The sequence below is a fragment of the Nansenia antarctica genome (genome assembly GCF_963989245.1).
Source record: "Nansenia antarctica genome assembly, chromosome: 2".
NCBI lineage: Eukaryota > Metazoa > Chordata > Actinopteri > Argentiniformes > Microstomatidae > Nansenia > Nansenia antarctica.
In genome coordinates this window covers 19,557,981-19,569,212 of record NC_137675.1, presented here as the reverse complement: position 1 = coordinate 19,569,212, position 11,232 = coordinate 19,557,981, and the positions used below count along the sequence as shown (strand labels likewise).

At 42.1% G+C, this 11,232-nt stretch overlaps 2 protein-coding genes across 2 annotated transcripts; one reads left to right on the top strand and one right to left on the bottom strand.

Moving 5' to 3' along the window:
* The first annotated feature begins 870 nt into the window (after window positions 1-870).
* cUnh17orf67 (chromosome Un C17orf67 homolog) lies at window positions 871-3,857 on the top strand. The gene is made up of 4 exons (XM_080524451.1): window positions 871-941; window positions 2,577-2,665; window positions 3,225-3,368; window positions 3,728-3,857. The coding sequence occupies exons 1-3, from the start codon at window positions 887-889 to the stop codon at window positions 3,339-3,341; spliced, it is 261 nt and encodes an 86-aa protein (XP_080380577.1). The 5' UTR covers window positions 871-886; the 3' UTR covers window positions 3,342-3,368; window positions 3,728-3,857.
* Window positions 3,858-6,044: 2,187 nt separating this feature from the next.
* cbx8b (chromobox homolog 8b) lies at window positions 6,045-9,792 on the bottom strand. Its single transcript, XM_080522351.1, has 5 exons — window positions 9,718-9,792; window positions 9,555-9,598; window positions 9,189-9,254; window positions 8,955-9,021; window positions 6,045-7,760 (listed from the first exon to the last, which is right to left on the bottom strand). Exons 1-5 carry the CDS (start codon window positions 9,784-9,786, stop codon window positions 6,873-6,875), a joined length of 1,134 nt encoding a protein of 377 aa, XP_080378477.1. The 5' UTR covers window positions 9,787-9,792; the 3' UTR covers window positions 6,045-6,872.
* Between the last annotated feature and the right edge of the window lie 1,440 nt (window positions 9,793-11,232).

Genomic DNA, 11,232 nt, shown 5'->3' with positions numbered 1-11,232 from the left:
CATATATCTATCTATCCGCCACTGTCATCAGTTTTAACTGGCCAATACGCTGACACGGAAACAATGACGTAGTCTTTGCGTCTTTGACGCCCATTTTGGCAGTCATCCCAAATGAATTAGACCGTTATGAAAGACCATAAATTAAGATCTAACTTACTGTTTCATGGAAATATAACAGAACAAGAAATGCAGCTTTGCTCAACACACTGAAACATAAAGTTGTCAGAGCATTACATTCTGAGCTAATTGATAGGCCTATTAATTTAATTCCAGCTAAAATTAATGACTAGTACTAGTGTAGTAGCATGTTGTGTATTGATCGTGTATGGCTGCAACAACTATATACCTACATTTACTTTTTAAATAACTCTTTTGATAACAGGGAACATCTGACAAAAACAGCTTGAGGTAAAAACGGTTACAACAGCCATATGGCCTAGATTCCGAGAACACCCAGTACAAAAACGAAAACAGACTGAAGAAAAACATCAATTTCTTTCTGACAAGACAGCGCTCTCTCCGAAGTAAGTTTGGTGGCACCATCTGGTGGACATAATTAAGATTGCAGTGTTGAACTGATGACATCTGTATTACTGGATACAGACGTTCAAAAAAGACGTTCATAAAAGACATTTCTAGTTGTGTTTCTAGTTTACCGATCGAACTCATGAAAAATGCAAACACCGCTCTAAAATCACATATTTATGCGAATTTGTCTCATGGAACTGCTGGGAGGAACATCGCCACAAAACAGATGTTTTCTCAGATATGTGTTATTTTGACTTGGGATGATGAGGGTGAGGATGACGTAAGAGGAGAACTTACCCCCTTACCTCCTCCAAACGGGGTCTCAGTGCAGAACTAGCGGACAGAACAAGGGTCCAAGATGAAGAAGTTTGTGGCGTTTTTCCTATGTCTGGTCCTGTTGACCGTCTTCACAGGTAAGATCATATGAAATAAGCTAGTCTATTATTTTTTCTTTAGAAAATGCATTCATTATTGGTGAGTGATTTGAGTTATTTTTTTATTCTCTAGGAAAATCTCATTGCATTTTTTTTCAGAGCCTGGATGTATGCTGCAGTTTTCCAAAAATATGAATGCAATTATTGAGTAAATTATAAAGTAATTTGTTTGTTGAAATAATTACAAATATACTATCAAAAGCAATAGCTGCATGAATTAAAACATGTATGCATTTTATTTATTGCATAACAAATATTTGCACTGATGTTGCCCAATGGCAAAAATCAATAGGCCTAATTTGAAACGAAATGCACCCTAACCCTAAATACAATTTAAAAACTATTGCATAAAAGCTGTACATGCCATACTGAAGGCCTTACAACCAAACCTCTCTTGTTGAGAAAGAGAGAGACAGAGAAAGAGAGCTTGCCACGTCGCTGTGTGTGTGTGTGTGTGTGTGTGTGTGTGTGTGTGTGTGTGTGTGTGTGTGTGTGTGTGTGTGTGTGTGTGTCGCTGTGTGTGTGTGTGTGTGTGTGTGTGTGTGTGTGTGTGTGTGTGTGAGTAAGCTTGCCCTGTGCCTCTCTCTCCTCTATTGACAGAGCCAGCCAGGTTCATTTTCATACCCCCTCGAAGGTTGGCCTGTCTGGGGTCACGTGCTCCGCAGGCTGGGCTGCAGCTCCCTGGGGAGAGGGGGGTATGAATGGACACTTTGTTGCCTCCACCAAAACCCTGCCTCCTAATAGAATTCTGCAGGGAGACAGAGCACTAACTCTGCAGAGACAGTCACAGGGTGTGTGTGTGTGTGTGTGTGTGTGTGTGTGTGTGTGTGTGTGTGTGTGTGTGTGTGTGTGTGTGTGTGTGTGTGTGTGTGTGTGTGTGCGTGTGTGTGTGTGTGTGTGTGTGTGTGTGTGTGTGTGAGTGTGTGTGTGTGTGTGTGTGTGTGTGTGTGTGTGTGTGTGTGTGTGTGTGTGCGTGCGTGCGTGCGTGCGTGCGTGTGTGTGTGTGTGTGTGTGTTTGTGTGTGTGTGTGTCTGGAGGGGGTGTGGAATGGGGGGACTCTCTCAAGGCTGGCATTAGGGAATAAACAGCTTTTTTATATGGATTGACTAAACAAACCACAGCAGCCACAGACCCTGAGAGATGAGGGATGAGGGACTGGTGAAAACATTTTTTTTTGTAAATAGTCCATCCTTTAAAGATCCATGGTGTGTTTTGTGTCAGGTTTTTCCCCTTTTGTCTCTCAGTAAAAGATACAAAGTCCTTGATGAGTCACACAGAGAGTGTCATATCATTCTCATAAAAACAGTATCTGTTGGGAGGGAGACATTGGGGAAGTATGTGTTAGACTTTTGACCATTAAATGAAATGGCCTGAAAATGCAACACCTTTTTTTTTCTTTCTTTTTTTTTACATTAAAAGCAAGTGAGAACAAACAAGGAAAAGAAAGTGTGCGGACTAGGGGTTATATAGCAAAATGATGTTTTGCAATATTGGGAAATATAGAGATTATTTTCTCTGAAATATCTAACATTGACACTGCTGATTATGAAACTTGAAAGGAAAATGATCTTTCCAAATAATGTCAGTAAGTGAAAGTTCACTCTCCTTCCCCAGATGCTAACCCAATCATCAAGGAGAGCTTCGCTAAGCAACTTCTCCGCAGCAAGAGGCAGAAGCCTGGCCATCCCGACGAGCCAATGAGAGTAAGGGTTCAAAGTTCAAAGGACCCTAATATGGATGCACTTGGTGGTGCAAACAGCATCATGATCAGAAGAGTTCTTTCAAAATGGAGCACTTGACCCATAACCTCTGTTCTGATTTGATTATGGTGGTTTGATAGTTGTCAAACTGAAACTATTTTGTAGAAACTAAACTGTTTGAGTTTTGGTATCACTGTAAGGTGTTTTCCTTCCTGTTCACTCTTTTGCTGAAAGCCCTCAGCTCACTCACTGCTCTCTCTCTCTCTCTCTCTCCCCCCTTCTCTCTCTCTCCCCCCTCCTTCTTTCTCTCCCCCCCTTCTCTCTCTCTTTCCCCCCCCCCCCCTTCACTCTCACTCTCTCCCCCCTCCTTCTTTCTCTCCCCCTCTTTTCTCTCTCTCTCTCTCTCCCCCCCTTCTCTCTCTCTCTTTCCCCCCCCCCCTTCACTCTCACTCTCTCCCCCCTCCTTCTTTCTCTCCCCCCCTTCTCTCTCTCTCTTTCTCTCCCCCTCTTTTCTCTCTCTCTCTCTCTCTCCCCCCCATTCTCTCTCTCTCTCTCTCTCCAGGAGCACTTGCTCCACATGCAGGCCCTGGATCAGCGGGCCCAGGAGACTAACCTGGAGAACTGGCTCAACCCTCACTGTTACCCCCGCTGTGACAGGAACTACGGCTACCCCGTCTAAACCCTGCCTAAACTCCCACCAACTCAGGTCTCGGTCCAATAATCATGCCCTCCGTTCCTCCAGCTTAGAGTGTGATGTTCCACACGAGTGGTCTTCCACCCTGGTCTTGCATGGGGAGTCACAAGGGGAGACACATTTAGCCTCTAGCCCAGCACTACAACAGACCCAGGGGGTTCCCATTGATTTATCCTAGACTGGGACAAAAAAGAATATGCATTCCATTGATATTTCAGGACCAGTATTGAAAACCCACTGTATCCACAATTCCATATGACATAGCTCTGCTGGACATGGTCAATGAAGAACATGGGACACAGTTGATTTATAATGCAAGTGTTACCACCCCTCAAGTTATGTTTTTTTTTGTTGGCTTGTTCTGTCTACAGTGAACTTGGTAAACGGCGTTGACGACACGATGTTGACGACGATGACGAGGATAATAGGATGAAGATGAGAAGTGCTAATGATTATGAAGTGCTCTCACTACGAAGCCTCAGTGGGGACATTATGTTGGCCATCAATACATAATTTTGATGAATCAATGCAATAAGCTTATAACAGCAATAGTAGGCATACACACAATTTAGATTATGTTGAATTAACATTGTATCACAGCTGATTTTTTTAGTGCTATTTTTGATAGCTATAGAGATGGAGAAATGATGTACTTTATAAATGTTTAAAAACAGAATAAATTCAAGAAACAATTCAATAAAGTGCATGTGTGCTGACAAATTGCTGCATTTTTTCTGTTTTCTATGAAATGGAATTTCTGAATAAATCTGCATCATGTGAACTGAGGTATAGCCTGAATGAAAGTTGCTTGAGTCGTGCAGCTCTGGCTAAAGGCGCAGTTCTTTCAATGAGCTCAACCAACTCAGCAACGAAAGAAGAACCCACAAGAATAAGTGTTTTTTCCGATGTTGTCATAGGCGGTCAGCTGTGTTGTTGACCCCGCGCCCCGACCCGGGGTTACGGTTGCGGTCATCTCTCACCGCTGACCCGGGGTTAGTATTGGAGAGTTGATTGAAGTTTGGTCAGTTAAACAGACAGCGCCCTCGGCCCTCCCCTCGAGTTCACGGTGTTCCTCCGCACCGGGCTGTTACTTCACCGCTTCAGTGACGCTTCGGGACAGCAATGCTGTATTGACCACAATGAATAGCAACGGCTGAGAAGGGAAGGGGGAGAGATACTTTCAACTTTCAACAGCCTTCAGCAGGATTTATGCAGGGTTTTCCAGAACGTATGAAGGGAGCGATGAATGCATTCCGATAAACTAAACTTCACGCTTTGAAGTAGGTTATGCCTTATTTTGCCATTTAAGCAAATTCGGATCCTTCTTGGTTAATCGCCCATAAGAAGTTGATCAGATAAAAGTGGCTATGTGGGCTATTTGTATGACATAGATTATCGGCTATTCTTATAAGCCTATTGGGCGAGGAATTTATCGAAAGGTTTGTTAGTACAATTATTGTTGATGACAATTGATCAATTCTGTTTGGACAACTTATTGAGCCTGGAAATCCACTAGTTTAGGCAAACACAATTCAATGCTAGTCCGTTACCGCATCGTTTATTATGCATCTGAGGAAATAAGGTTGCATCAATACAGTTGACCTTTTGGTATATTTTCCGTTTGTGACGCCTGGCCGTTATTGAATGATGTTACAGAACAGGCTGATAGATATGGGCCTATTGTGGAATAGGCTAGGACTTAATCGACAAAGAAAACATAGACTATAACTGCTAAAAAAAAACGAGAAATAATCATTACGGGACCTCGAATTCTGACGACCAACGTACGCATTTGGGCCTAGAGATTTGATCGTCGATATGTCTATAAGCAAGCAAGTATTGATAATTGTATAGGCCTACCAGGGATTTCCGAAAATAGGTCGACATACAATCTTCGAGCTCTCGAAACGGTCCAGCCGGTGCTAGGCCTGTCGATATGATGGCCTATTATATCCTATTCCAATAATTTAGGACCGTAATTAAACGAAACGGTGAAGACAGGATATTGGCCTATATTCTCAGTGATAATGCTAAATAATATTAACTATTATAATGGAAGTTATCACATTAAATGCAATTATCAGAAGTCTCATTTCCCCATGCCTGGTCGTCTTTGTCAATGGCCTAATCTTGTGAAATCTTTATCTATTCTCATAAATTAGTCTTTGATTGCTCTCTTTGGTTTCTCACAGATACATTTTTAGTAAGGCTTACTAACACAATGTAAAATCTTTAGTTCACTAACACCCCTCTCAAAGTAGGCTATATACAACTATTTATTATTTTCCCTCTTTCTTGCTTGACACAAATATAGATTATAATAAAACAATTTAAAAAGAGACATAATTTGAATAAGCATTCATGAACATATAAATAGATTCATTCTATTTATATATTTCTGAATGGGCCTACTTTCTACAAAATGGTTATATTCTGAAGTAAAATAGAATATCACTGAGACAAAACAACAGTTTTAAAATGATAGGCCTTATACAGAGAAGACAATCTTGGAGCACTCAAAACAGTTTGAACAAATCATGACACAAAGAAAATGCAACACATTTTACTTGAAAGCGTTTCAAAAGCAAACTGACATTAGGTTAAGATCATCTTGTTACATTGAAAACATTTACAGTATGCAATACAAATGTTAACGTGTATTACACGTCATGTAGACCTTGTGTGCTATAGCCTATAGCCTATGTCAATAGCAATACATTCTTTGACAAACATAGCATCATGAATGTCCCCAACAGGGACGCCTGTACGTTCCTCAGTTGTTCCAACAGCATTTATGGAACAAATGGAGAAATATAAGAAAATAACAATGTCCTCGCAACTACAGCCCTACAGCTATTATTAGAAAGGATATTAACTGATAATTTCAGAACATGTTGGTCAACAAGACATACAACTGATTAGTTTTTTTCATCCCAAAATAAAAAGTGCATGACAAAGTTTTTTTTAATTAAAATATACTGAAATTAATAGGCCATCTCAAATCAACATGAACGGAATAGCCACATCATTGATGTTAATATATAGGCGTAGCATACTTAATACATAATTTCCCAGGATCCATTTGTTTCTGGTTAAATTGCAAAATCATATCATGTTCTACCTCCAAACATTTGAAATTAGCCTGACATAAAATAACAGCGTTGTCTGACAAACAATATAATACAATTTGAGAAGTGGATCATTTAGGTCTACCTAAAGCTCTGTACAGTAACCCGCTATACAAACGACACATGCAACTTTTTCAAATAGCCTATGAGTGGTGAGAATAGCTTCAGAGAATAGCTTTAATTTTTTAATTTGGTCATTACATTAAATATATGTCCAACTATATAATATATACACATGTAATCTTCTAATTAATTTGTTTTTATACATTACATACAAAATGTCATTGATAAATGTCATGACACAATAGAAAGCGCTGACTTTTTCAAAATAATTTGATACAAGATTGAAATAAGGGGAAGAAAGTGAAACAGGGTTAAAATGCAGAAATCATCTTTTGCTTTTGAAGAACCCTTGGTCTGTGCTGCTCTCCTTAATAGTAACTGTCAAAAGGTTTGTCGTCACATCTGTGACCAGGACCTTCTCCACGTTCTTCAAACATGGCCTCCACTTTGTCTCCTCATCCGCTTCCCCCAGAATCCTTGGCACAGGGATTTTAGCGACGAAGGAAGGCTTCTCCCTCTCTGACGGCACAAGCATCTCTGGTTGATAGAGGTTCTTTTTGGACAGGTGCTTTAGGTGTGGAGGGGACAGGTAGGTCGACGAGCTCTCCTTAGTCCTACAGCTCTGGGACTCCGAGCCTATTCTGTGCGAGTGCATGCTCCTGTCTGAGGGCCTATAGTGGTGCTGTGCCTGTGAGCTCCCACCAGGGACAGCCCTGGTAAGCTTGTGGGAGTATCCCCTATCCTCCGGGTGCTGCTGCCTGTGTGCTAATTTAACCACTCTCATGGACTCAGACCCCCTCTCCTCTCCTCCAGACAGCCCCAGCTTGGCCAGCTTCAGTGGGCCGTAGCTCAGGGGCTCCTCTGCCCTCCTCTTGGGGGCCTCCGGGGCCGGAGTGCTGGAGGGGTTGTCCTTGAACCGCAGTTTGGGTTTAGGCCCTCTCTTCTTGGGGGTGTGTACGAACCCATCTGGGCCTGGTGGCCTCTGGAGGACTGGCGGGCGGTTGTGCTCTCGGACCTGGGGTTCTGGAGGTCTGACCCGGACGCTCTCCCCTCTGTTGACGGTGCTGGGGGGGAAGATGGTGGGGACTACAGCCCTCAGGCCTTCTCGAGCCCTGGGGGTGATGACTGGTTCTGGGGTGGGGTAGGTGACACGTATCCCTCTCACTGCCTCGCTCCTGAACTCATACGACTTGGCTTTGGCTTTTGCTTGAGCCTGAAGGGGTGATTAAAAAGACAAACAGACAACAGCCATGTTATAATTGAGGAATATATAGTTATTATCACAGAGGATTGACCATCAATAGGGCTGCAACCTGCAACATTGGTTACGTTGTCCCATTGCACTCATTTCAGTGAGGAGGAGTATCTCTTTGCCAGAGATTTATAACAGGTCAACTGGGATCATTTTACTAAAATGATCATTCCAGATGTATGTATGTGAAGTGTAACAAAGTCCTTATAATCTATTGTGCATTTAGAGACATCTGAAAAAGGTATGTTATAACAAAGAGTAAAATTGTGACAATAATGAAAGGGGGTGACATAACAGGATGCCACAGACAAATGAATAAGATAATTTTTTAAGTGGACAAAATGTTAATGCAAGCCAGGGTATTATCTAAAAAATATTATGACTATTAGGCTACATTAGTTCATTAAAAAAAATGTTTTACAATTCCACTTCAGTTAGGCTATAAACTATGTTTACACACAGCAAGGCCGCCATAAGGAGAGATCCTGACATTCTGGATGCAGGTCATTAAGCAATGTTCACGCTCGGCTCTCCAGAAAAGCCGGGTGCGTTCGTTTGATGACGTCTTATTATTGTCAGATGTCATTCAAAACAAGCATCATGTCAACTCTGAGCGTCATCACATTTCTTTTAACGACAGTAAAAGCCTAACATTTCAAAGCTTTAGTACACTCTTAGCGAACCTGCCCTTTGCGAAAAGAAACGCGCTTAGTTACTTTTTGCGCATTTTGGTAAACGGTTATTATCTTGGAACCATCTGCGTATCCTACCTTTCATACCGATTATAAATCATAGAAATTACGAGAGTCAAGTAAAATGATGGATTAAAGTAGCGCCCGATTACCTAATCAAAAGTTCAAAATACACCCAGCAGCATTTGAATACACAAACATTTTAGTCTCATGCAAAACTTTGACAAAGCCTACAGATCCTTTTCAATGTAGAACGTGTCCGTGCATTAATGTCTCAGATGGGACGTGTTCCAAAACATTCCACACCTCCGTGTACATTGTATCGCTCCATGTAAGTGGGTGGAGACCAAAACTGTAACGGAGGAATGTTTACATGCCAGACAGACACCGTGACTAATCGTGCAAATTGCGGGCGGTCATATAGTTTATTTTGACATCATTCAATGCATGCGTATCCACTCACCTTCAGAAGGAACGTCTTCGGTTTTGGTCCTCTCTTTTTGGGCCCAAAGAGTTCCCTTTCGCGCTCCCTAGAAAGGCAACGGACAGACACCCATTTTGAGTAGGTCGCCTACCAAGGGAGCGAAGTGCAATCCACGGCATGTCAAGCATGCATTACGTTTCTCCTGTATACTGTCGTAGCATGCAATGTGCTCCGATCTAAACACAGGCCCACATCCATCCCCAGACACCTTACCTCTCCTCAAACGCGACGAAGAGGCGGGAGTCCAAGATATTCTCCTCCGGTTCCCAAGTGCTATACCTAGGAAGAAAAAACAGGATTGTCAGTGCACGATTCGTTTTCCATACCACTGGGCTAGGAAGGCAAGCGCATGAGCTAAAGCTAACAAGCTAACATTGCCAACGTGCGGAGTTTGTCACCAGCCCAGATGTCTGCTCGCTCGGGCTATACGACATCAGAGCAGCCAGCGAGCGAAAGCAAAACACAGGCAAAGCGGAACCAGACAGACACATTATTCTAGCTTCGCTTTGCCCTGACTCTGAGCAAAAAGCCATTCGGACGGATAGGCAGGAGTTACATATTGCATAGCGAGGAACTTACTTTGGTGACCAGCCCTTCCATTTGACTAGGTATTCCATCCGAGCCTGCGTGCCATCAGAAATAGAAAAGGAACACTTGGTTAGTGTCGTGTGGTGCGTAAATATATAAATATAGGTTATGCATATGCAGCGAAGGTCAAAATGCAAGGCTGTGTTTCACATACCCTCCTTATTCGCCGTTTGATGATAGATTCGGCTGCGAATACCCGCTCCCCGACGGCAGACAGTTCCATGTTTACTTCAATCTAACCGTTAGCTTGGTTGAACGCTAGCTCGATCTTTTTTCTCTCCCCACTCTCGCGGAGTGAATTCCAGACAGCCCATAATACACAGCACAGAAAAGACGTCATCACATTTTTTTTTTTTCAACGCGTTGCCAAGGAACCGCAGTCGGTGGAATCTTTTCGAGAGAGTCCATTGGCTTAGGCGTTGCTACGTGCCCCGGGTTGCTAAGTGAGGAGGGAGGAGCGTCACTTCAGAAAATTCTTGAGGGGAAAATGGAAAATGGTGGATAGGGCTTTACCGCGGTGGATCAATTACGCGCATATTCAGAGATCTTCGAAAACATATGTCGCCCGATATTTAAACGCAGAACATGTGTTGACTGAAAGTAAATAGAGCATGGAGGCAATGTTTGCGCTTTCCCGATATGAGTGAAGGGGGAAAAAAAGAATACAAGCGTGCAGACTTTTTTACCAGCCGATGGCAACTGTCACTAAGACATAGGCCTAAGTCTACACAATAAATGTAGCCTTTATTTAGGCCCTATTCATTCTAATCAATTCATAAGACTAATTGTAGGCCACGAAATATGCCATAAAAACAAAAGTTGAGCCGCGAGGGATCAAAATGTGTCTTATAGAAACGGAGTTTATAGGTCATTCACATGTCACATTACATTTCATTAGGCTATAGCGCTCACACTCAATAGAATCTCTTGACAAATCAATCATGCCTTACGTGTTGTTGTTTAGTGGATAGGCTACTCTGAAACGCAAACTGTAGTAGGCTAACCTATGGCAGACTCCATTCAGGGGGTGTTGGTGTCTAACTTTCGAAATCTTAACGAAAAGAATCAATGTAAATATATATAGCCTAGACAACACATTCTAAGAAGCTATATACGCTTACTCGATATTTATCTAGGCCTGTTTATTGGGCTTAGGCTATCTGTAGCTTGGCCTAGAGTTTAAAATACAAACTATGTGGAGGCTAGACCTATGTTTCAAATATGTCATATGAAACTAGCCTAAACGTTAAAAGTGTAATGAAATTGGCCCATTCGAAAACGTTAAACGTCAGTAAAGTGATAGGTTTTTTTGATAGCTGAAATGTAGTCGTCTAGTCATGACCCAATTAGTTTGGAAGGAAAAGCACACACAAACGGAACCTATAGCAGGTTCAATCCATGAACAACCGAATTAACCCCACTCCACAAGAAACAGCTCTGTAACACAATTAACACTATCCAACCAAGTGACAATTAGGCTTATCGATTTCGTCAAATCTATCAATTCAATTTCAAGCGTGAAATCCAGTTCTTCAAGTCAAGACCTTAACTCTGACTTGAAATATGAAAGAATTTGCTAACTTTCTTCACGACCTGCTTAAACAATCAGACACTTGAGTAATAAATCATGTCACCATCTTGTTTATAGAGCATAAATCAGTCAGCTACT

Coding starts and splice junctions, on each gene's coding strand:
- cUnh17orf67 (XM_080524451.1), top strand. CDS start 887: ATGAAGAAGTTTGTGGCGTTTTTCCTATGTCTGGTCCTGTTGACCGTC. Junction 942..2,576: donor CCTGTTGACCGTCTTCACAG/GTAAGATCATAT, acceptor CTCCTTCCCCAG/ATGCTAACCCAATCATCAAG. Junction 2,666..3,224: donor ATCCCGACGAGCCAATGAGA/GTAAGGGTTCAA, acceptor CTCTCTCTCCAG/GAGCACTTGCTCCACATGCA.
- cbx8b (XM_080522351.1), bottom strand. CDS start 9,786: ATGGAACTGTCTGCCGTCGGGGAGCGGGTATTCGCAGCCGAATCTATC. Junction 9,255..9,554: donor TGGAAGGGCTGGTCACCAAA/GTAAGTTCCTCG, acceptor TTTTCTTCCTAG/GTATAGCACTTGGGAACCGG. Junction 7,761..8,954: donor CGAAGACGTTCCTTCTGAAG/GTGAGTGGATAC, acceptor TCACCCCTTCAG/GCTCAAGCAAAAGCCAAAGC.